This window comes from Rhinopithecus roxellana, chromosome 12 (genome assembly GCF_007565055.1).
Source record: "Rhinopithecus roxellana isolate Shanxi Qingling chromosome 12, ASM756505v1, whole genome shotgun sequence".
Taxonomy (NCBI): Eukaryota; Metazoa; Chordata; class Mammalia; order Primates; family Cercopithecidae; genus Rhinopithecus; species Rhinopithecus roxellana.
Genome location: NC_044560.1, coordinates 25,687,124 through 25,712,707, shown reverse-complemented (window position 1 = coordinate 25,712,707; position 25,584 = coordinate 25,687,124). Strand labels below are relative to the sequence as shown.

The following is a 25,584-nucleotide window of genomic DNA, read 5'->3' as shown; positions in this document are numbered from 1 at the left end:
CCGCTGCACTCCAGCCTGGGCAACAGAGTGAGACTGTGTCTCAAAAAAAAAAAAAAAAAATCTTAGCTTGAATAATGAGAAGACACATTTTGGGGCTTCCACAACCACTGGGAAATGAGGGGGAAAGCCTGGAAAGAAGAGAACCACAGAGGAGGAGCACCAAATGCTGTTCGTGAACTCTGCCCAAATCTTGTGTTCAGCCATATTAATTGCCTGTGTAAAATTTTAAAATCCACTTTTCAGAAAAACATAATACAATCCAGATTCTCTATAGCATATTAATTTTTCTTTATTTTGTTTAATTTTTTTTATTTTGAGTCTGAGTTATCACTCCGTCGCCTGGGCTGGAGTACAGTGGTGCGATCTTGGCTCATTGCAACCTCCGTCTCCGAATTCAAGCGATTCCCTTGCCTCAGCCTCCTGAGTAGCTGGGACTACAGGCGCCCGCCACCACACCCGTCTAATTTTTGTATTTTTAGTAGAGTTGGAGTTTCGCCTCGTTGGCCAGGCTGGTCTTGATCTCCTGGCCTCAGGTGATCCACCCACCTCAGCCTCCCAAAGTGCTGGGATTACAGGCATGAGCCACTGAGCCCAGTGGAATTTAAATAATTTTTAAATTTCCTCACATATAAAGGAAATTATGCTCATAATGAAATAGGAAATTTCCATAGAGAAATAGAAACTATTGAAAAGCCAAATGGAAAATCTAGTACTGAAAAATGCAATGTTTGAAAAGGAAAATTCACCAGATGGCTTTAACAGCGGATTGGAAATGGCAATAAGAAGAATCAGCAAACTTGAAAGTATTAATAGAAATTATCTAATTTTTTTGTTGTTTTTGGGGTTTTGTTTGTTTGTTTGTTTTTTGAGACAGAGTCTTTCTGTGTCACCCAGGCTTGAGTGCAGTGGCGCAATCTTGGCTTATTGCAACCTCTGCCTTCCAGGCTGAAGCGATTCTCCCACCTCAGCCTCCTCAGTAGCTGGGATTACAGATGTGCGCCACCACACCCCAGCTAATTTGTTGTATTTTTAGTAGAGACAAGGTTTCGCCATGTTGGCCAGGCTGGTCTTGAACTCTTGACCTCAAGTGATCCTCCCGCCTCGGCCTCCCAAAGTGGTGGGATTCCAGATGTGAGCCACCACGCCTGGCCGAAATTATCTGTTCTTAAGAAAAAGAAAGATTTTTGAAAAGGGAAAGAGCTCCTGTGATCTATGGAACAGCATCAAAAGGTCTAGGGCAGGCATGGTGGTTCATGCCTGTAATCCCAGCACTTTGGGAAGCTAAGGCAGAAGGATCACTTGAGTCCAGGAGTCCAAGACCAGCTTGAGCAACCTGTGAGACCTTGTCTCTACCAAAAAAATTTTTTCTTTGAAAAATCAGCCAGGCATAGTGGCACATACCTGTAGTCCTAGCTATTTGGGATGTTGAAGCGAGAAGATAGCTTGAGCTTAGAGGCTGCTATGAGCTATAATTATGCCGCTGCACTCCAACCTGGGCAACAGAGTAAGACCATGGATGGGTGAGTAGATGGATGGACCTAACACACATGTAATTGGACTTCCAGAAAAAATGGAGAGAAAGAAAAGGCAAAATAAATATCTGTTTGAAGAACTCGTGGCCAGGAATTTCGTCAGCCCATGAAAGACATAATTTACGTATCCAAGAAGCTTAGTGAACCCCAACTAGGTAAATAAAAATAAAACTATGCCCTGCTCCATGATGTCAAGTTGCTGACAACCAAAAATAGGAGAAAATCTTGAAAGCAGCTGGAGAAAAACAACACGTTACATACAAGGAAACCATATGAAAGATTGCTGACTTCTCATCAGAAACTGGAGGCCGGGAGACAGTGAAATAAATAGCATCTTTAAAGTACTAAAAGAAAAACTGTCAGCTTGGAATTCCACATTCAGAAAAAAAGATTCTTCAAGATGATTATGAAATGAAAACATTTTCAGATAAACAGAAAGGAAAAGAATTCATGGCCAGAAGACCAGTACTACATGAAATGCTATAGGAAGTTAGTCAGGCTGAGGAAAAACAATACCAGGTGGAAACTTGGCTCTTAGAAAAGGAATGAAGAGAGCTGAACATGGATTTTTTCCTCTTAATTTTGTTAAAATTGATATGACTGTTTAAAGCAAAGTTATGATATTGTATTTATTAACTCACATAGAGGTAATGCATATGATAACTATAGTGTAGGGGCTGGGAGCAGCAGGTAAATAGGCCTATAATAATGTAGCAGGATTCTTGCATTACATAAAGTGGCACAATAGTAACTCTAAACAGGTACAAAAAGTTAAAGATGTAAATTATGTAAGTTATAATTCTAGAGTAATTTTTTTTTTTTCTTCTGAGACAGGACCTCACTCTGTCATCCAGGCTGGAATGCAGTAGCATGATCATAGCTTACTACACCCTCCCAGGCTCAACTAAGCAATCCTCCCTTCCTGAGACCTAGGCTCAAGCAATCCTCACACCTCAGCCTCCCATGTACCTGGGACTATAGGCATGTACCACTATGCCTGGCCAATTTTTTTTCTTTTTTTTTTTTTTTTTGGTAGAGACAGGGTCTCACTATGTTGCCCATGCTGGTCGCCTGGGCTCAAGCAGTCCTCCTGCGCCAGCCTCCCAAAGTGCTAGGATTATAGGTGTGAACCACCATGCCCAGCCAAGAGTGTTTTTTTAAATGCAAAGAGATATAGCTAAAAAGCCAATATATAAATTAAAATTGATTTCTAAAAATATTTACTTAGTCTAAAAATATTAGAATAAGAAGGGAGGAAGAGAACAGCAGCAAAATGATGGAACAAATAGTAAAATGATAGACCTAAATCCAGCCACGTCAATAACTATATTAAATGTAAAAACCATTAAATACTTCCAGTTAAAAAGCCAACAGTGTTAAAATAGATTTTTTTAAGAGAAGCAAAACCCAACTATATGCTGTTTAAATGCAAGAAAAAGTAAAAAATAAGTAAATAAATAAATACATTTGAAAATCAGTGTGATTCATCATATTAACAATAAAGGGGAAAACCCCATTTGATTGCTTTAATATATGCAGAAAAGCATTTGGCAAGATTCAACACTAATTCACAGTTTTTTTTTTTGTTTTGTTTTTTGTTTTTTTTTGAGACGGAGTCTTGCTCTGTTGCCCAGGCTGGAGTGCAGTGGCCGGATCTCAGCTCACTGCAAGCTCCGCCTCCCAGGTTCACGCCATTCTCCTGCCTCAGCCTCCCGAGTAGCTGGGACTACAGGGGCCCGCCACCTCGCCCGGCTAGTTTTTTGTATTTTTTAGTAGAGACGGGGTTTCACTGTGTTAGCCAGGATGGTCTCGATCTCCTGACCTCGTGATCCACCTGTCTCGGCCTCCCAAAGTGCTGGGATTACAGGCTTGAGCCACCGCGCCCGGCCCACAATTTTTAAAAATGATAATGGGTTAAATAATTTTCAGTGTGTATATTTTAACAGAATAAATAAATAAAACTATAAGGAATTTGAATTTAAAAAAATAGTCCTAATTTTATTTAAATAATAATAACTGCGAATAGGAAAAGAAGGGAACTTCCTCGGCCAGATGAAGACTGAAAACCACAGCTAATAGCATACTTTCTCGTGAGATGTTGAACACTTTCCCTATAAGATCAGGAACGAGGAAGGTTGTCCACTCTGTTTTTGAGTTCAACATTGTACTGAAGCTTCTAGCCAGTCCATCGAAGGCGAGTGAAAGAAGTAGAAGGCATATGTAAGCTTATAAAGGAAGAAATTAAACTGACTCTAGTCACAGGCAACATGATTGTTTATATAGAAAATTTCAGGGAGTCTACAAAACTAAAAGAGTAAGTAAATTTAGCAAGGCTGCAGGATGTAAGGTCAATATGCAAAATACTAATTTTTGTATGTGTATATTTCAGTGGCTACGAATAATTCTATTTTATATGCTAACATCAGCCATTCAAAATTTTACTGGAGGCTTAGCCAGGGAAATTGGGCAAGAAGAAGAAAGAAAAGGAAATTGGAAAAGAAGAAGTAAACCCATCTCTCATAGATAACGTAATCTTGTAACAAAACCTTGGGGAGGCGCAGTGGCTCGTGCTTGTAATCCCAGCATGTTGGAAGGCTGAAGCAGGAGAATTTTTTTTTTTTTTTTTTTTTTTTTTTTTTTGAGACAGAGTCTCACTCTGTCGCCCAGGCTGGAGTACAGTGGTGCGATCTTGGCTCACTGCAACCTCTGCCTCCCAGGTTCAAGCAATTCTCCTGCCTCAGCCTCCCAAGTAGTTGGGACTACAGGCACATGCCACCACACCCGGCTAATTTTTTGTATTTTTAGTAGAGATGGGGTTTCACCATGTTAGCCAGGATGGTCTCAATCTCCTGACCTCGTGATCCACCCACCTCAGCCTCCCAAAGTGCTGGGATTACAGGCATGAGCCACCCGCCTGGCCAATTTGAAATTTTTATAAGATGCAAATATTAGCCTTTGTAATGTAAAAAAAAAAACCAGACTGGTTGTTGTTATTTAAAATATGCTAGGACAAGAACAGACAGATCATTAGAATAAAAATGTAGCAACAAAACAGTCTTAATTTTATCTGAGGTCCCAGTATTAAATATGGGAGAAAGGTATTACAAATAAGAAGCAAAAAAGGATTTAGTGATTTGGGACAACTGATAAAATTTTTGCAGTTTTAGGGGAGTAACTTAAAATTTTTTTTAAGTAGAAGAAAATGTAAAGTATCAGACCTCAGGAAGGGCAGTGGTCTATTTAGGCTTAAAAGTGATAGATAGGCCGGGCGCGGTGGCTCAAGCCTGTAATCCCAGCACTTTGGGAGGCCGAGACGGGCGAATCACGAGGTCAGGAGTTCGAGACCATCCTGGCTAACACGGTGAAACCCCGTCTCTACTAAAAAATACAAAAAGCAGGCCGGGCGCGGTGGCTCAAGCCTGTAATCCCAGCACTTTGGGAGGCCGAGACGGGCGGATCATGAGGTCAGGAGATCGAGACCATCCTGGCTAATACGGTGAAACCCCGTCTCTACTAAAAAATACAAAAAACTAGCCGGGCGACGAGGCGGGCGCCTGTAGTCCCAGCTACTCGGGAGGCTGAGACAGGAGAATGGCGTGAACCCGGGAGGCGGAGCTTGCAGTGAGCTGAGAGCCGGCCACTGTACTCCAGCCTGGGCAGCAGAGGAAGACTCCGTCTCAAAAAAAAAAAAAAAAAAAAAAATACAAAAAGCTAGCCGGGCGAGGTGGCTGGCGCCTGTAGTCCCAGCTACTCGGGAGGCTGAGGCAGGAGAATGGCGTGAACCCGGGAGGCGGAGCTTGCAGTGAGCTGAGATCCGGCCACTGTACTCCAGGCTGGGCGACAGAGCGAGACTCCATCTCAAAAAAAAAAAAAAAAAAAAAGGTGATAATGTTGTAAAAGAAAAAACAGCCACCTTTATTAATGTAAGCATTTAACTCATGTATGTTTAAAATTCCATTACCAAAAGTAGGAGTCAAATAGCAAATTACTCTTGACAGTGAGGGAGGAAGCAGAAATAGCAACAGATATAATATATGAGAGCCTCAGATCATGAAAAAGAATTCTTAAGACCCCAGTAAACAGAGGCAAAGAATGTGGACAGACTGAGTGTCTAGAATGAGTCCTCTGGAACAGAGCTTTGTGCAGGCAGGTGGTATCGTCTCTTTTATTCTCTGCTGCATCCCCAGCATCTAGAACAGAACCTGGCAGAGTAAATGTTCAATAAATAATTGTGAAATAAAGAAAAATCAGTAAATTTATGACAAACATTCAACCTCTGTAGTATTCAGAAATCTCAATTTAAAACACTGAAAACAGCCGGGCGCGGTGGCTCAAGCCTGTAATCCCAGCACTTTGGGAGGCCGAGACGGGCGGATCACGAGGTCAGGAGATCGAGACCATCCTGGCTAACACGGTGAAACCCCGTCTCTACTAAAAATACAAAAAAAAACTAGCCGGGCGAGGTGGCGGCGCCTGTAGTCCCAGCTACTCGGGAGGCTGAGGCAGGAGAATGGCGTGAACCCGGGAGGCGGAGCTTGCAGTGAGCTGAGATCCAGCCACTGCACTCCAGCCTGGGTGACAGAGCAAGACTCCGTCTCAAAAAAAATAAAAAAATAAAAAAGTAAAATAAAACACTGAAAACAATAACACTTCGCCAGTATGAGAATAGCAAAGGTTTTTAAAGCTTCCAATTCCCAGTGTTAGCAGAGGTCCAGCAGAAAGGATGTCTGCATATTGCTGATACGAATACAGATAATGGGCCGGGCGCGGTGGCTCAAGCTTGTAATCCCAGCACTTTGGGAGGCCGAGACGGGCGGATCACGAGGTCAGGAGATCAAGACCATCCTGGCTAACATGGTGAAACCCTGTCTCTACTAAAAATACAAAAAACTAGCCGGGTGATGTGGCGGGCACCTATAGTCCCAGCTACTCGGGAGGCTGAGGCAGGAGAATGGCGTGAACTCGGGAGGCGGAGCTTGCAGTGAGCTGAGATCCGGCCACTGCACTCCAGCCTGGGTGGCAGAGCGAAACACCGTCTCAAAAAAAAAAAAAAAAACAAAAACAAATACAGATAATGGGCCTGGTGCAGTGGCTCACACCTGTAATCCCAGCATTTGGGGAGGCTGAGGCAGGTGGATCACTTGAGGTCAGGAGTTTGAGACCAGCCTGGCCAACATGGGAAAACCCATCTCTACTAAAACTACAAAAATTAGCCGGGTGTGGTGGCATGCACCTGTAATCCCAGCTACTCAGGTGGCTGAGGCAGGAGAATCGCTTGAGCCCAGAGGGTAGAGGTTGCAGTGAGCCAAGATCACACCATTGGTTCACACCCATAATCCCAACACTTTGAGAATCCAAGGCAGGAGGATCACTTGAGTTGAGGAGTTTGAGACCAGCCTGGGCAACATGGCGAAATCCCATCTCTACAAAAAAAAACAAAAATTAAGCTGGGTGTGGTGTCGCACACCTGTAGTCCCAGCTACTGGGGGACTGAGGTGGGAGGATCTCTTGTGCCCACGATGCAGAGGTTACAGATCTGAGATCGTGCCACTCGTACTCCAGCCTGGGTGACAGAGCAAGACCCTGTCTCAAGAAAAAAAAAAAATGGAATAGAGATAATGCTAAAAGAAATGGCATATTTTTAAATATATTTTTAATCTCATGCTAGATAATTACTGAGAGAAATGGGGGCAGGGGTGGCAACCAGAAAATAGATTTGTGGAGCACTTACTATGTGCCAGGTACTATGAAAACTACATATTTTTATGTAATTTTCACAATAACCCTGTGCTGTAAATATTAACTCTACAGATAAACTGAGATTCAGAGAGAGTAATTTCTGTAGAATCATAGTTTCTACATGATGATTATTATAGTTAAACTATGATTTATATGTCAGATGCTGCTCTAAAGATCTCGTGTGTATTAACATACCTCCAGAGACGCAGGTGCTGCTCTCTGCACTCAGTGGATGAAGTGCCTAGGCAGAAATTAAATCATTTGCCTGTAGGCTGGTAAGTGGCTCAGCCAGAGTTCAGACCAGGCTCTTGGCTGCCAGGCCTGCACTCCAGGTCCCACGCCTAGGGATGCTGCGCTTAGTACCATGCCGCTGCCCTTATATGTTCTAGGAGGCTCACAGTGATTTGATTAGGGGACTGTGAGTGATTGGGTGTCTTTTATTCTCTGTACTATGTCTTCTGTTACAGTTATGTACTATTAATTACTATTTAAAACTATTGTCTAAATCCTAAAAATCAAACTAAAATTTGAAATAAATTATTTGGAAAAACTTTGCAGGGAGCTTCAGAAGTAAAAAACAAAAACTTGGCTACTGTATGGAAGTTGTTTCATACTTGTCTACTTCTACTTTAGCTTTCCATTTCCTAGAAATATGTTTCCACTGTGATTTTCAAAATAGAGCTGTGCAGTACTTAAAATGTGTAAGAATCTGCAAAAACAAAACTACGGAACAAATTCTGAAGGTGACCTGAGAAGGCCAAATGGATAAGCGAATGCATCCAGGTGTCTCCGATTATATTATGATAAAGTGTAGGGAGGTTGAATTTTACATAAATACCACTGGATATTTTTCTTTGTTAGATGTGGCCCCATGGTATTGGATGCTTTAATCAAGATTAAGAATGAAATTGACTCGACTTTGACCTTCAGAAGATCATGCAGAGAAGGTGAGCATTTCATTCCTGTTGGGCTCCAGATACTTGTGGTCTTCCAAAGAGGCTTGAGCTGGCCAAAACTGATAGAGACATCTGGAAAACAGCTGCAGCTCTCTGCTGGGGGAACTTGCTGTGTGACCTAGTTCCTTTTCTTGGGTAAATGCATCCAAAATTCTAACCATGGTGCAAGTTCTGGTTTCTGAGTTTACTTTCCTTTAGGAGCATTCTATCCTGTGGTTACTGCACCTGGCGGACCCTATGAGCTGCTGCACGCCTCAAGGCCTAGCTAGGACCTGCTGGCTGGCACCCTCCATGCTGCTGAGCTCTTGTATTAAGGGAACAGTGGAGAGTGTCTGTCTGGCACTTATGCTTGTCCAGCAGGGGAGATGTGCGCATCTCCCTCAGCTCCCAGCATGACGTGTACTTGGTAGCTGTGTTCTGGATTGGTTAGCACAGTGTCTCCCTCAGCATGTGGTTACTTGTGCTGCTGGCACCACGTGAGCTCATTTGAGGCAGTGTGCAGATCAACATTGTCTACATCAATAGCAATGTATTTATTTTCTGTATCAGAAAAATATAATTATTGCTGGGTGCGATGGCTCACACCTGTAATCGCAGCACTTTGGGAGGCCGAGGCGGGTGGATCACCTGAGGTCAGGAGTTCGAGACCAACCTGGCCAACATGGTAAAACCTTGTCTTTACTAAAAATACAAAAATTAGCCGGGCTTGATAGCGAGCCCCTGTAATCCCGGCTATTGGGGAGGCTGAGGCAGGAGAATCACTTGAACCCCGGAGCTGGAGTTTTCTGTGAGCCGAGATCATGCCACTGCACTCCAGCCTGGGCAATAGAGCGAGACTATCTCAAAAAAAAGAAAAATATAATTACTAATAATGGTATAACAGGGATATAAGTGGTTTTTTAATGTGAATTTAAGCAAACAAGTTAAAGAAAACTCAAGAGATACTTTAAAGAAAGTTGATTCAGGTGGTTCTCAGATATGGCAAAAATTGCACGGGGTGCCGTGAAGGCCGACTGACCTGATGGCCGTGGAGCCAGACTGTGTGCCCAGCCCTGTTCTGTGCACTGGACATGAGGTAGATGAGTGTGCTTATTATCGACCTTCAATTTAAAGGAGAGGCCCAGAGAGGGTAACAGACTTCCTCAAGGACACATACAGAGTGACTTGAGAGCCAGGAGTCAGTCAAAGCTGTCAGACTCCAGACTCCAGATCTGCTCTCTCAGGCACTGACTTGGCTTGGAACACCTGGGATAAAACAAAAGCAGAGAGTAACTTGGTTTTGTGAGGACACTGAGCTTTTTTCTAAGAGAACCCTAAAAAAAAAAAAAAGGAAAAGCCAGTATAGATATCAGCCCATTGCTTTTTATCTGTTCGACTGTACATTTCAAGCATTTCAAGTCTTTTAAGACATCTGTTTTGATTCAGCTAATCTTATTTAAATCTAATTTTTGCAAATGCTGATGGATATGATGATAGTTCAGCTGAGTCCTGCTGTTCAGGGAACATTCTGCAGCAGTTAAACAGCAGCCCTCCCCCATGTAAGTCCTGGCACCACAGGAAAGGTAGATGCTTTTCAGTAACCTTTCCCTGTAGGTCTCTTTCAGAGCCAAGAACATAAGGTATGACCCATCTGGACTAAAAGAAAAATGAGGCAGAATTGTATCAATTGCTACTCCTTTTTATGCCCATCTTGTTTTCTTTTTTTTTTTTTTTAATTCCCATCTTGAAAGAGAATTCCCAGGGAGCCTTTTTGAGAGAAAGGTCATTGGATTTATTTTTTTAATTTTTATGCCATTTCTTGTAAAAGCAAACTGCTCTAGTTGGATGCCAGGTGTACATAAATGTATTGATAATATCCAGTCTCTTGCTTAAGACACATCTTTGTGTTCTCCTTAAATCCTACTAAGATTTACAGGAGAGGGAGAGAGTCTTACTGTCTTTTCTAGTCTTATGAAAGTGATAACTGACTGGACACAGTGGCTCACGCCTATGATCCCAGTACTTTGGAAGGTCTAGTGGTAGGCCAGCTTGAGGCTAGGAGTTTGAGACCAGCTTGGGAAACATAGACTCTCTTTCCATTTAAAAAAAAAAAGGGGTGAGGCCAAGCGCGGTGGCTCACGCCTGTAATCCCAGTACTTTGGGAGGCCAAGGCGGGCAGATCACAAGGTCAGGAGTTCGAGACCAGCCTGACCAACATGTTAAAACCCCGTCTCTACTAAAAATATAATAATTAGCCGAGTGTGGTGGCACACGCCTGTAATCCCAGCTACTCAGGAGGCTGAGGCAGGAGAATCACTTGAACCTGGGAGGCAGAGCTTGCAGTAAGCCGAGATTGCGCCACTGTACTCCAGTCTGGGCGAAAGAGCAAGATTCCGTCTCAAAAGAAAAAAAAAAAAGGTGATAACCAGTGCAACTTTCTCTAGCAATCAGGTTTCTCTGACCTAATGATCTTCAAAAAAACAGCTTCAGAGGACTGGCACTAGAGGTTTAGAGTACATAATCATTTTTTTTTTTTTTTTTTTTTTTTTTTTTTGAGACGGAGTCTTGCTCTGTCGCCCGGGCTGGAGTGCAGTGGCCGGATCTCAGCTCACTGCAAGCTCCGCCTCCCGGGTTCATGCCATTCTCCTGCCTCAGCCTCCCGAGTAGCTGGGACTACAGGCGCCGCCACCTCGCCCGGCTAGTTTTTGTATTTTTTTAGTAGAGACGGGGTTTCACCGTGTTAGCCAGGATGGTCTCGATCTCCTGACCTCGTGATCCGCCCGTCTCGGCCTCCCAAAGTGCTGGGATTACAGGCTTGAGCCACCGCGCCTGGCCTCATTTTTAAACTCTAAAATACCCAGGAAATTTGCATATACAGGAAGGAGGTCCAGGCTAAGAAAATTCTCATGTCAGGGTCCTGAGTCAGCATGTTTTTTGTTTAGTTTGCTTTGCTTTGCCTCAGTTTCACATTAGTTGATTCTTCTCCTCTTTGGGAAGTCCATGCTGAGTCAGTTTTTGTGGGTTTCATAATCCCACAGTACTATGCTGCTTATTTTAAGTAGAAAAGCCTTACCTCTGTCGAGTGTGGTAGGTCAGGCCTGTAATCCCAACACAGTGGGAGGCAAAGATAGAAGGATTACTTGAGGCTGTGAGTTAGCGACCAGCCTGGGCAATAAAGTGAGACCCTGCTCTACAGAAAAAAATTTCTTTATTTTTTTTTTGAGATGGAGTCTTGCTCTGTCACCCAGTCTGGAGTGCAGTGGCACGATCTTGGCTCACTGCAACCTTCGCCTCCCCAGTTCAAGTGATTTTCCCGCCTCACCCTCCCGAGTAGCTGGGATTACAGGCGCCTGCCACGACTTATATTTTTAGTAGAGACAGGGTTTTACCATGTTGGCCAAGCTGGTCTCGAACTCTTGACCTTAAGTGGTCTGCCAACCTCAGCCTCCCAAAGTACTGGGATTCCAGGTGTGAGCCACTTCACCCAACCTACAAAAAATTTTTTTGAATTCGTCGGGCATGGCGGCACGTACCTGTAGTCCCAGCTACTCAGGAGGCTGTGGTGGAGGTTCGTTTGAGTCCAGAAGTTTGAGGCTAAAGTGACCTACAGTGAGCTATGACTCCCCCACTGCACTTCAGCCTGGGTGATAGAGCAAGACTCAGCCAAGAAAAAAACGAAGAGCTATTTCTTGATAATCTGTATCCAGGTCACCTCAACCTTAAGATGACCAAGACAGTGTTGATTTACTTTACTTTTGGGTGTTGTATCTGTTAGATTTGTGTTCAAATAACAGTGGCTTTAAAAAACATAGGCTTACAGGCGTGAGTCACCACGCCCACCGCTAGTGGGGAGACTGAGACAGGAGAATCACTTGAACCAGGGAGGCGGAGGTTGTAGTGAGCCAAGATCGCGCCATTGCACTCCAGCGTGGACAACAAGAGCAAAACTCTGTCAAAAAAAAAAAAAAAAAAAAAATTGACGGGTGCACAGTGGCCCACACCTGTAATCCCAGTGCTTTGGGTGGCCAAGGCAGGCAGATTGCTTGAGCCCAGCAGTTCAAGCCCAGCCTGGGCAACATAACAAAACCCCGTCTCTACAAGCCCCGTCAGTACAAAAATTACAGAAAATTAGCTGGGTGTGGTGGGCTGCTTCTGTAGTCCCAGCTAGTTGGGAGGCTGAGGTGGGAGAATCACTTGAACTCAGGGGTTGAGGGCTGCAGTGAGCTATGATTGCATCACTGCACTCCAGCCTGGTGACAGAGTAAGACCTTTCTATAAAAAAAAAAAAAAAAAAAAAAAGCACAGGCTAATTTTTCTGTCAAAACACTTGACACATAGAGCTAGAACTGCTGTGGAAACTCCATGGCGCCAGCAGTGCCCAAGCCCCTGGCCTCCTCCAGTGCCATCCTTGGCATGTGGCTTCTAACCAACCTCAAGGTTGCCACACAGTCATAGAGTGGTTTTTGAAACTCAAGCCATTAGAACCACATTCGAGGCAGGAAGAAGGAAGGAAGGGAGAAAAGGCCACAGGCACCTCTGTCAGAGGCATGTTCCATGTCAGTGCTGCCCCTGATGGCAGAGCAAGGAGGACCAGAAGAAAGGATTTGGGGCAGGACTGATTCCAGATATGGGTGAGGATGTGTTAAATGTGTGTCTCTTTCAGGCATCTGTGGCTCTTGTGCAATGAACATCAATGGAGGCAACACTCTAGCTTGCACCCGAAGGATTGACACCAACCTCAATAAGGTCTCAAAAATCTACCCTCTTCCGCATATGTATGTGATAAAGGACCTTGTTCCCGTGAGTTTCTGCATCTCTCTGGTTTTGTTTTTGTTTTTGCTTGCATGGGGGGTGGTGTTATGTGCATTATGCTATTAGTTTTTTAGGGCAGGATTTGAGTATTTAAGGCTCCTCTTCTAGTCAGATAGTAAATAGATGGGACTATTTCCTATGTTATGGCAAGAGGAGGACCACAGTGTCACTGAGAGGTTAGGAAAATCCCCAGATCTGAGACAGTGTGACCAGAGTTTAGTTAAAGAATTTGAATGACAGAAGATAAATGCCTAGAAAATCCTCCAGCAGCTCATTTGGTGAGGTTTGTTTGAGAATAACAGGGCACAGAATTTTAGAGTTGGAACATTCCCAGAAATGAATAATTTGGCCATAACTACAAAGAAATCATGTGGAAAATACCTGTTGGGAAAGCAACAGCTGTTTATGAGTTCTACTTTAATTTCTGCCTCCTTATATTTGACTACCTTTGCTGATGGTGTTTTCAAGGGCAGAAAGGACTGTGGGATTGGCAGGTTTCCCAGGTAGGTGAGGGAGACGTTTCCTAACCATGCTTAACATTGTGACCATTTCTGCTGTTGTAATCTTTGCATATATTCGTGACAAAGGAAAAAAAGTCTGGCTTCTGCCTGGCATAGAGTGGACGACTAGTCAGTGTCCAAGAAATGGGGTAAATAAAGCTGAGGTGATGATGGAATCTAATCCTTTTCTTCTTCTTCTTCCTCTAAACCACAGGATTTGAGCAACTTCTATGCTCAGTACAAATCCATTGAGCCTTATTTGAAGAAGAAGGATGAATCTCAGGAAGGCAAGCAGCAGTATCTGCAGTCCATAGAAGAGCGTGAGAAACTGGTCATTAGTCCCTATTTATTGTTTTGATCTGAAAAATTTATTGCAAAGATGTTTGCCAGGAGTGTGACTTGTCAGGGAACATGAGCTGATGCAAGCCATTTAGTGTATCCTGGAAAGGAACTGGCACAAGGGTGGGGCAGTCATCCTCTTAGGGCCGGGTGAGTAATGTGAACCCATGAATGGCCCAGAGTGGACCAAGGAGCTAGAGCCCCTGTGCCACACCTGCAGGGGCAGGTGATTGCTGTGTTGCAGTCCATCTTTTTCAAGATAAACCAGTATGTAAATTGCCTGGGCTTTAAAAGGTGACCAGTAAGTTAGAACTGTTTCCTCACTGGGGGCAAAATGAAACACATATACTGGCCAGTTGTAACTACCACCATCCTGCTTTACAAATGGGAGTGAAATGTTAATGGCAAAACAGAGTATCGATGTTCATACTTCTGGTGATCTGTGGGGTGGGATTGTTCCTGGCCTGCTGACTGTCTGGGAGTTGCCATTCCCGTGTACAGGCTATAAAATCTTAAAGCAGAGGCATTATCAAGTTTTCAGTCTTTCTTCTTCTACACTACTTTTACTGCTCTGCGAAGAAATCTTCTCTGATTTGCACACTCCCTCCCTGCATACTCGTGGAGGTAGGAAGGGGCCAAGTGGAGACAGAGCCCCAGCTGTAGACCTGCACAGGGCCAAGGGCAATGGCTGTGTCTTCTTCCTTTCTGGATCCCTAGGCCCTGGTGCATGTTATTTTATCAACAAATATTATGTAAATACTGTAAAAATATATAGAAATTTTTTAAAAGTCCAGATGCAGTGGTGCATGCCAGTAGTCCCAACCACTCAGGAGTCTGAGGTAAGAGGATCACCTGAGCCCAGGAGTTCAAGAGTTTGACGCCAGCCTGAGCAACATAGCAAGATTTTGTCTCTAAAACATGTACATATATATGAATATATGAAAAGTATCAGATGTATGAATGAATAAATGAATTCTACCTTTTAAGATTTGGTAAATATTTAGCATCCTGTCCCGTTGCCCATAAAATGTTAAGAAAGGGGAGTTTGGCCAGGTGCAGTGGCTCACCTGTAATTCCAGCACTTAGGGAGGCTGAGGTGGGCAGATCACTTGAGGTCAGGAGTTCAAGACCAACCTGGCCAACATGATAAAACCTCATCTTTATTGAAAATACAAAAATTAGCTGAGTGTGGTGGCTTATACCTGTAATCCCAGCTACTCGGGAGGCTAAGGCAGGAGAATTGCTTGAACACAGGAGGTGGAGGTTTCAGTGCACCAAGATTGTGCCACTGCACTTCAGCCTGGGCAACAGAGCAAGACTCCGTCTCAAAAAAAAAAAAAAAAAAAGAACAAAAGGGGAGTCCTAGTAAGTGTGCCCAGTCTGTCACCATCGAGATAGTGAGGGTCAGCACAGTGGCCTGTGAGTCAGAGTAAGCCTGGGATGAGACTTCAGAGCCACTCTTCTCAGACTGCAGCTCTGCCCCTCAGTTTCTACCTCCCAGAGTCTCATGCATCCCAGAGTCCAGGCTGAACCAGGCCCTCTGGCCCAACGAGTCCTCTTGCATTCCTAGGCAGGACTGATGCGTAGCTAGTGAACATCTCCCAGTTGGGATACTATTAGGGATTGAAGAGTTCCCCTGAGCATGTTTGGTTTTCTAGATACAAGTTGAATATTCCTTATCCTAAATGCTTGGGTTTCAGTGTTTGGGGTTTCAGGTGTTTTCAGATTTTGGAATATTTGCCTTACACTTAACCATTTAAGCACCCCAAATCCAAAATCTGAAATCCATGCTCCAGTGAGCATTTCCTTTGAGCAGCATATTGGTGCTCAAAAAGTTTCAGATTTTGGAACATTTTGGATTTCAGATTTTCAGATTTGGGATGCCCAACCCGTAATAGAAATTTACGGCTGGGCGCAGTGGCTCAAGCCTGTAATCCCAGCACTTTGGGAGGCCGAGACGGGCGGATCACGAGGTCAGGAGATCGAGACCATCCTGGCTAACACGGTGAAACCCCGTCTCTACTAAAAAATACGAGAAACTAGCTGGGCGAGGTGGCGGGCGCCTATAGTCCCAGCTACTCCGGAGGCTGAGGCCGGAGAATGGCGTAAACCCGGGGGGCGGAGCTTGCAGTGAGCTGAGATCTGGCCACTGCACTCCAGCCTGGGCGACAGAGCGAGACTCCGTCTCAAAAAAAAAAAAAAAAAAATTTAACGTTTTTTTGCTCCCTTGAATTAGTATGCTGAACTTAATAAATAATTGGAAAATATGGAGAAATTTATGTAGGTATTTATTTTAATTGGGCAGCCCCCAAACCGGAATAGGTTCAGAGAGGCTCCATCATTTTTTAAATAAGCTATAATTTCCAGCCTGGGGAACATAGGGTGACCCTGTCTCTACAAAAACTTTAAAACTTAGCCAGTCATGGTGGTGTGCACCTATAGTCCCAGCTACTCAAGAGGCTGAGATGGGAGGATTGCTTGAGCAGAAGAGTTCCAGGCTGCAGTGAACTGTGATTGTGCCACTGCGCTCCAGCCAGGGGGACACAAGAAGACCCTGTCTCAAAAAAAAAAATTGATAATTCCACCACCAAAACATAACCTCTGTTAATATGTTAATATTTATAATTTCCTTTGTTTTTTGTTTATTACACTATATTTTTATGTAGCTGGGACCAAAATGTAAATATCCTTTTATATCCTGCTTTTTTCACTTATGGTATTGTGAGCATTTTCTTCATGTTCTTAAAATTCTTCATAAGCATTAACTTATACTTTGCTTTCTACTGCTTCAGATGTATGCACCATGCATTATAAAACCATTTCACTATTGCTGGACAATGAAATTGTTTCCAGTTTTTTACTGTTAGAAATAAGGCTAGATGAACCTCTTTATCCTTCAAGTTCTGCCCCAAAACATTCTAATTTCTTATTACGGATTTTTCTAGGAGTGGGTTAAAGAATATGACTATTCTAAAGACCCCTAATCCTATGACCTTATGCCTTCTAGACCACTGGGGCCAGTTGACACTCCCACCAGCCGTCTGAACAGCTGAACCAAATAGATTTGGTTGAAGACTCATGGTTTAGTCACAACTATCGGTTCTGTCTCATCTGTTCTCAACCATCACCTCGGGTGTCAGTAGGCCCCTTTCGTTTTGCTGCTTTTAATCCATTTCTGTTGTTTCCAAACTCAGAAAGCCCGGTTTGTGTTTCGGACTTGTTGGGCAGATTGAGCCAGTGTGGCAGGTGTGAAAGTGCAGGAAGCCAGAGCCAGCTGCCGGGGCCACATCCTGATTCTGCTGCCTACGGTGGCACGTCCCTGGGCACATGGCCTAACTCACTCTCTGTGCCTTGGTCTTTACCTGTAAGTGGAGCTTGCTGGACTCACCTCACAGGATTACTGTGATGATCAATTGAGGAAAGCGTGTAAGGCACAGGGCTCTCCGTCAGGATTGGCAGTGGCAGTCACTGGGGATGATGTTGAGGTTTCCAGTGAAAACCTGAGGGCCCTTCTGCTGAGCCCAGGGCAGAAGCAGCTATAGACTTCTTCTGTTTCAGCCCCCAGGCTTTTGAATCTCTCCCCTCTTAACTGCATTCCAGGAAGTTGGAATTGATGGGAGTTGTTTTTGTGTTCTTGTTTTCTATTTCTTTTTTAGACAAGTGAGAGGTTCTTGTTTATTGAAGGGAAAGTGCACTATACGTGGACTTAAGAACCCTGGGCAGGGCCAGGCGCGGTGGCTCAAGCCTGTAATCCCAGCACTTTGGGAGGCCGAGACAGACGGATCACGAGGTCAGGAGATCGAGACCATCCTGGCTAACCCGGTGAAACCCCGTCTCTACTAAAAAATACAAAAAAACTAGCCGGGCGAGGTGGCGGGCGCCTGTAGTCCCAGCTACTCGGGAGGCTGAGGCAGGAGAATGGTGTGAACCCGAAAGGCGGAGCTTGCAGTGAGCTGAGATCCAGCCACTGCACTCCAGTTTGGGCGACAGAGCAAGTGTCTCAAAAAAAAAAAAGAACCCTGGGCAGATGTTTACATTTCACTTGCAAGATCTTTATTAATCTGCTAAATATCTGCAAATCACACCTTGGATTTTGCCAAGAAAATTCACATGCAAGTAGGCAGTTTATTCATGCACTGACCCCAAAGGTCGCATTTAATCAGCTGAAGACATAGCAGAGTCTCTCCCCTCACAAGCTCCTGCCTCTCCTTTCTCCCCATACAGGACGGGCTCTACGAGTGCATTCTCTGTGCCTGCTGTAGCACCAGCTGCCCCAGCTACTGGTGGAACGGAGACAAATATCTGGGGCCTGCAGTTCTTATGCAGGTGAGGTTCTCCTTAATTGCTTTAAGAGAAATTGATATTGAAGCATCCAGAAGTCCAAGAGGACAATAGATTGCTGTAAGCCAGCCATTCTGAGGGGCCTGGTTTCCTTCATTGCCATCCATTTCCAAACAGGGTAATTGGTTGTATTGCATTCACTTGCTTTCGGTAAATCTGGGGCCTTGTCTGCAAATTGCCTTTGTTTCAGTGCAGTAAGAGTCACCCCAAGGGGTGGCAAACCATGCCTTGCAGATGTTTCAAATGTATTTCCGTATGCCTGGTATTCAGAGGCTCCCCGTCTCCCTCTCATAGGATTTGTAATGTAAGATTTGTAGTGTGCAAGCAGGGGAGAAAGCAATGTCTTTGAAGGGCAACTGCCCAGCTTTGAGATTGGAAGCTGTTTCCCAGCTAATGAAAGCCTGGATTTAGGGGTTGCCTAGAAAGAAAATAGTATTGGTGTTCACTGCAAAGAAAGTCACTGTCTTTGTTCCCAGAAAGCTTGTGCTTTTTTAGATGTGTGCTTTTCATAGTGTAAGCAACTCAAAAACCAACTTCTCTTTCTCATTTTCCCACAGAAAGAGAAGTTACAGGTTTGTGTGACCACATGAGCAGTATTGATTCCCAGCCATGTAAAGATTGAATAATGAAGTACGCTCACACTTGTCACTTTACCAGCTGCTCCGAGTTGTTGGGGATGTAGAGGTCCTCTAAGTAACACTGCTAGAGCAGGTCCATGGTCATGTGATTAATTCGTTTCAGCTTCTGATTCAGGCTGCTGAGAGGGCTGTGCGAATTCAAAGAATCGTTAAGTGGGACAAATACTATCTGTAGACAGGTCTGTTAAATCATTCCTTTACTCAGAGACAGCGAGTCTAGCATGGGTAGGTGCCATAAAGACAGATAAGAGGGTTATATGATATAGTCCCTGCCTTCACCAAATTATAAGCTGGGTAGGAAGCTATTGAGCAACATGAAATAATTAGATGATGATGCCCAGTGTGTATAATGAAGCACCCGGGTACCAGGTGCAGTATGGATCAAAGGTTTGCAGGGACCATTAATCAAGTGGAGCTACACGTGTTGGGAACCTTTCCTTGAAAGATGGACAAGAATTAGTGTGGAGATGAGGCATCTAAACTGAGTGAATTCCCTTTCCTCTGCACTCCCAGAGCTTTGAGTTGAGCCAGGGTACCGCTTTGGCCTGTTGGTGGCAGCTCAGCTAATCAGTCCCTGGTTTTCCAGGCCTATCGCTGGATGATTGACTCCAGAGACGACTTCACAGAGGAGCGCCTGGCCAAGCTGCAGGACCCGTTCTCTCTATACCGCTGCCACACCATCATGAACTGCACAAGGACCTGTCCTAAGGTACGTAGGGCTGGTGACCCTCAGCTCTGCCTCAGAGCTGACATGCCAGAGGTAGCATGTGCCCACAAAGAGGCGATTGGTGGAGAGCAACCCTAGTCACTTGAGATGAAAAGGGAGCAGCATGTGCCTGTCCCTTCAGTGTGAACCTAGGGGCTAGTTTGGCTCTTAGTTGCAAGGAATAGACTGACTCAGGCCACCTGAGGAGCAGGCTTTATTTGTGGGCTACACAGGGACATTGTGGGCATTAAGGATGCACAGGAACCCATGGGCAGGTACCTGCGTTCAGCCTGACTTCATAGGAAACAAAGCAAAAGCCATCGGAATGCGGGCAGCTGTGAGGACTACATTTCTTCTCCATCTCTTTCTTGCGATGTCGGCTGCTAATCTGCTCTGCTCTCCAGCAGCCTGTTCTTTCCTTCAGCTCTGTGGAGGTTTTCTCTCACTCAAAGCTCTGGCTTTCATTCCTCTTCCTGCTTGCATTTGCTGCTGCTTTTGGCTCTCTCTGGCCTGGATTCTGCCTCCCAGCACACTTCCAGCTTCAGCCACCCGCCATCTGCTCCCAGCACTTCTCAGCACAGGTTCCCAAGAGGGTGTCACATTGGCCCAGCTCAGCTTCTCATGCCTGCACATCAGAGGCCACAGCTGGCTACAGACTGGCTGCCCTTTGGCCAGGTTCTGTCTCAGTCTGTTTTGTGGTACTATCACAGAATTTCACAGACTGGGTAATTTATAAAGAAGTTTATGGCCAGGCGCGGTGGCTCAAGCCTGTGATCCCAGCACTTTGGGAGGCCGAGACGGGCGGATCATGAGGTCAGGAGATCGAGACCATCCTGGCTAACACGGTAAAACCCTGTCTCTACTAAAAAAGTACAAAAAACTAGCCGGGCATGGTGGCGGGTGCCTGTAGTCCCAGCTACTGGGGAGGCTGAGGCAAGAGAATGGCGTAAACCTGGGAGGCGGAGCTTGCAGTGAGCCGAGATCCGGTCACCGCACTCCAGCCTGGGCGACAAAGCAAGACTCTGTCTCAAAAAAAAAAAAAAAAAGAAGTTTATTTGACACACAGTTCACACAGTTCTAGAGGCTGGTACTGGCATCTGACAGGAACCTTCATGCTGTATTACCCCGTGGCAAAAGGCAGAAGGGCAAGAGAAAGGGAGCCCAAGCTCATCCTTTTTTTTGAGACGGAGTTTCGCTCTTGTTGCCGAGGCTGGAGTGCAATGGCACAATCTCGGCTCACCACAACCTCCGCCTCCCAGGTTCAAGTGATTCTCCTGCCTTAGCCTCCCGAGTAGCTGGGATTACAGGCATTCCCCACTCATGCCCAGCTAATTTTGTATTTTTAGTAGAGATGAGGTTTCTCTGTGTTGGTCAGGCTGATCTCGAACTCCCGACCTCAGGTGATCTGCCCACCTTGGCCTCCCAAAGTGCTGGGATTACAGGCGTGAGCCACCATGCCCAGCCCTTCTCATCCCTTTTTTGTTTTTATTTTTTTATTTTTATTTTTTTTTTTTTTTATTTTTTTTTTTTTGAGACGGAGTCTCGCTCTGTCGCCCAGGCTGGAGTGCAGTGGCCAGATCTCAGCTCACTGCAAGCTCCGCCTCCCGGGTTTACGCCATTCTCCTGCCTCAGCCTCCCAGCTGGGACTACAGGCGCCCGCCTCGTCGCCCGGCTAGTTTTTTGTATTTTTAAGTAGAGACAGGGTTTCACCTGTATTAGCCAGGATGGTCTCGATCTCCTGACCTCGTGATCCGCCCGTCTCGGCCTCCCAAAGTGCTGGGATTACAGGCTTGAGCCACCGCGCCCAGCCCCTTTTTTGTTTTTAAAGACAGGGTCTCTGTTGCCCAGGCTGGGGTGCAGTGGTGCAATCATAGCTCGCTTCTGCCTGGAACTCCTGGCCTTAAGTGATCCTCCTACCTCCTGAGTAGCTGGGACTACAGGCACACACCACACCTGGCTAATCCAAACTCATCCTTTTATCGGGAACCTCCTCCTATGATAATGGCCATCCATTGGTGAGGGCAGAGCCGCCATAACCTAATCACCTCTGAAAGGTCCCACCTCTCAATACCGTTGCAGTGGGGATTAGGTTTTCAACACATGAGCTTTCAGGGACACATTCAGACCATAGCAGGTGTGAGCCCTGGTCCAGTCAGCCTTGCCCAGTGAGCAGGGAAGGGCCAGGACTGTGTGGTTCAGAACATGGCCGCCTTCTGAGCAAAGACTGTGGACGAGTGATTTCACTTAAAAGTTGCAGTGAGTCAGTGGACAGCAAGGTGGAAAACTGTAGGGTGGCCAGTTACCAGTAAAAAAAAAAGATACATCATGTATTTGAAAACATCACATCCAAGCTGTAGAATTCACTTGTGATTTTTTTGCCTGGAAACCCTCTGTGTTTCCAGTGGCCTCGCCGGGGGAGCCCCCAGGCTCCAGCTCCCCGCTATTGCCTGGGCTTCCATCTGGGTCCTGTCCCCAGGACTGTGGTTTGCCATGGTTGCGCCTATGAATAGCTACTGACCTCTGAGGCAAGTTATGCTATGAAAACGCTTGGAGCAGTGCCTGGCATAGAGTAAGCACTCAATAAATGTCACCTGCTATTATTTTTTAAAAACAGCACTGAGCTTGTCTGAGGCAGAGACACCATCTTCAGTGGGGGGGCCTGGCTGTGTACTTCTTCAGAAGCTCTGCAAGTGACTCTAAGGTGCATTCCTGGTCACAAACCTGTGCATGGAGGGGATGGGTGCAGCAGACAATGAGACAGCCAAGAACAGGTTCTCTGCGCCTTGCCCTCCCTTCTATAAAACGGCTGGAAGTTGGGACTGAAACGTAGACATAGGCCGATCATGAAACTGGAAGGGACTTGAGAACCATCAAGTTTAACCCCCTTGTAAAGATGGGGAAATTGAGCCCCAGGTGGGGAGGGGAGTGACTTGCCCAAGATCACTGCCAGGTCAGTGGGAAGGTAGGACTAGAGTTAGACCATCTGCCTCCCCATCCAGTGCTCTTTCTTCCTGCATGGATTGGGTATGTACCACCTTCTAAGTCTAAACACCTTACTGACCCTGTGGTGACCGGAAATACGCAGGTGGTTCCAGATTGAGAAGGCTATACAGTGAAAAGTCTCCCTCCAACTCCACCCAGCCACCTCCCTAGAAGTCAGATTCTTGTGTGAACTTCAGAGGTATTTTATGCTGCACACAAATGCGTATGTGTCCTCTTCTGCCTTTTTTATATCACACTTATCTGTATTTTTTCACCCATTATATTTTGGAGATTATCCCATGTTAGTATATGAAGTGTGTCTTTTTGACCAGTCTAGACAATATAGTGAGATTCTATCTCTACAAAAATATTTATTTATTTATTTATTTATTTATTTATTTATTTATTTATTATTATTTTTTTTTGTGAGACAGAATCTCGCTCTGTCGCCCAGGCTGGAGTGCAGTGGCCGGATCTCAGCTCACTGCAAGCTCCGCCTCCCGGGTTCACGCCATTCTCCTGTCTCAGCCTCCCGAGTAGCAGGGACTACAGGCGCCCGCCACCTCGCCCAGCTAGTTTTTTTTTGTATTTTTTTAGTAGAGACAGGGTTTCACCGTGTTAGCCAGGATGGTCTCGATCTCCTGACCTCATGATCCGCCCGTCTCGGCCTCCCAAAGTGCTGGGATTACAGGCTTGAGCCACCGCGCCCAGCCAAAAAATTGTTTTAATTAGCCAGATGTGGTGGCATGCACCTGTAGTTTTAGCTACTTGGGAGGCTGAGGCCGGAAGATCACTTGAGCCAGGAGTTCCAGGCCACAGTGAACTATGATCACACTTCAGCCTGGGTGACAGAGCAAGACCCTGTCAAAAAAAAAAAAAAAAAAGTATCTTCTTTCTCTTCTTCTCTCAAGATCTCTTTTCTTTCTTTCCTTTTCTTCTTTCTTTCCACAACACTTTAGGGGGGTAGACCTATCCTTCTAAAATGAGGGAAGCCTTCACTAACGTCAGATAAGACCTTGTCTCATTTTACCAAGTACTTGCCTGTCTCTCTTTCTGCTTCAATGAGGGTGGCATTCAGTGGGTTTAATTATTATGCCTCCTGCAAAGCAGATGTTAACAGCTGTAGGGGCAAACTGCAGCTAACACCAATGGTATTGGCCAGTTGAACTCATCCTGGTTTTACAAAGGGTTAATAGGGTCATTTCTTCCACATACCTTTGAGAGCTGGTATATGCTGATTTCTGCTGCTACCGATTTAATAATAATGGTGATGATGTAAAAGATTTAGAGATATCTGGCTGATTTTGACATTGGCCTGTAGTCCTAGAAGAGACACTATCCTGGGTGTCTTTGAGCAGTCAGAGAGTGCAGCTCTGCCCTGGGCCTGTTTGCCTGTTAGGTAGAAGAGAACCCTTAGCCCAACTCCTGTGATTTTGAGGGACTTGATTTGCATTCACTTTGCTTTGACACTGAACTAGCTGAGGAAGGAGTTTCACCCAAGATCTTGGGTTTTCCCATTCAGTTTCAGTTATCATTTGTTATTGATTCTCTTCTCTTTTTTAAAGGGTCTGAATCCAGGGAAAGCTATTGCGGAAATCAAGAAAATGATGGCAACCTATAAGGAGAAGAAAGCTTCAGTTTAACTGTTTCCATGCTAAACATGACTTAAAACCAGCTCAGAGCTGAACATAATTTATATCTAATTTGAGTTCCTTTAAAGATCTTGGTTTTCCATGAATACAGCATGTACAATAAAAATTTTAAGAAATAAATGTTATTCTACTTTATTAACAAAAAAAAAGAACCCTGTTCCTTTACTTGCTGCAGAAGAATGTGAAGGTGCCAGGAGTCCCTGTCCTTGGAGAGATGGACAGGGCCCCAGAGCTGAGCAGGGGTGGGGTACCCTAGCTAGAAGGAAGTGATGAGGCGTGGAACTGACATCAGACAGGGCCTGCGGCTTGTTCCCAACTTTGCCGCTCACCAGCTGGACAACTTTGGACAAGTTCCTTCACCTCTATGCTGCTCCATTTGCCCATCTGCAAATGGGATCCATAATTGTGCCTACTTTATCTGGTATGAGAATGCCTGGCACTTACTCTGAACACTCAGTGTTAGTGTTCCATGTCATCCCAGTTTCTATAGTTTTCAGTACCAGAATTACTGAAAACTAAATCTTGGTAAGTCTTTGGATGCGTTGGTGAGGCCAGGTTTGAGATTCCTCCAGCACAGAGCAATGACCCTGATCAGCTGTGAATCCAGTTAGTTCCACAAAGGACCTCGTGGGGCTTCTCACTGCAAACATGAACTCCACAGCACCGCTGCCTTGGCTGGGAGGCTCACTGCACAGCCGGGTGTGGTGGCTCACGCCTGTAATCCCAGCACTTTGGGAGGCTGAGGCAGGTGGATCATTTGAGGTAAGGAGTTTGAGAGCAGCCTGGCCAACATGGTGAAACTCTGTCTCTACTAAAAATAGAAAAATTAGTCGGGCAGTGGTGGCACGTGCCTGTAATCCCAGCTACTTGCGAGGCTGAGGCAGAAGAATCACTTGAGCCTGGGAGGTGGAGGTTGCGGTGACTGCGATCACACCACTGCACTCCAGTCTGAGCAACAGAGTGAGACCCTGTCTCCACAAAAAAAAGCAATGCAAAAAAGGGGAAAGGGGGAAAGTGAAAGTGGAAGCTCCTCCAAACTCATCCCCTGTTGACAGCTTAGACATTTCCTTCCACACCCTACGTTATTACAGATAGGCAACATATTTAAAACTTTCTCCCTTCAAAAGTAAGGCACCGTAGAGCCAGGAGCTGTGGCGTGTGCCCCTAATCCCAGCTACTCGGGAGGCTGGGGCGGGAGCATAGCATGAGCCCAAGAGGTTCGGGCTATGGTTTGCCATGATTGTGCCTGTGAATAGCTACTGCACTCCAGCCTGGGCAACATAGTGAGACCCCATCCCTTAAAAAAAAAAAAAAAAGCTTGGCACAGTGGTTTACACTTGTAATCCTAGCACTTTGGGAGGCCAAGGTGGGAGGATTGCTTAAGGCCAGGACTTCAAGATCAACCAGG

The 25,584-nt window shown here is 45.3% G+C and overlaps 1 protein-coding gene across 1 annotated transcript in view; it reads left to right on the top strand.

The window, feature by feature from the left end:
• The window catches only part of SDHB (succinate dehydrogenase complex iron sulfur subunit B), a 37,404-nt gene extending 13,093 nt beyond the window's left edge, over positions 1–24,311 (top strand). The window contains exons 3-8 of the mRNA XM_010373027.2: positions 8,133–8,218; positions 12,870–13,006; positions 13,733–13,849; positions 18,082–18,183; positions 19,423–19,545; positions 24,090–24,311. Coding sequence (XP_010371329.2) covers positions 8,133–8,218; positions 12,870–13,006; positions 13,733–13,849; positions 18,082–18,183; positions 19,423–19,545; positions 24,090–24,167 — 643 coding nt within the window. The 3' untranslated portion in view covers positions 24,168–24,311. The remainder of the gene's footprint in view (positions 1–8,132; positions 8,219–12,869; positions 13,007–13,732; positions 13,850–18,081; positions 18,184–19,422; positions 19,546–24,089) is intronic.
• Positions 24,312–25,584: the final 1,273 nt, after the last annotated feature.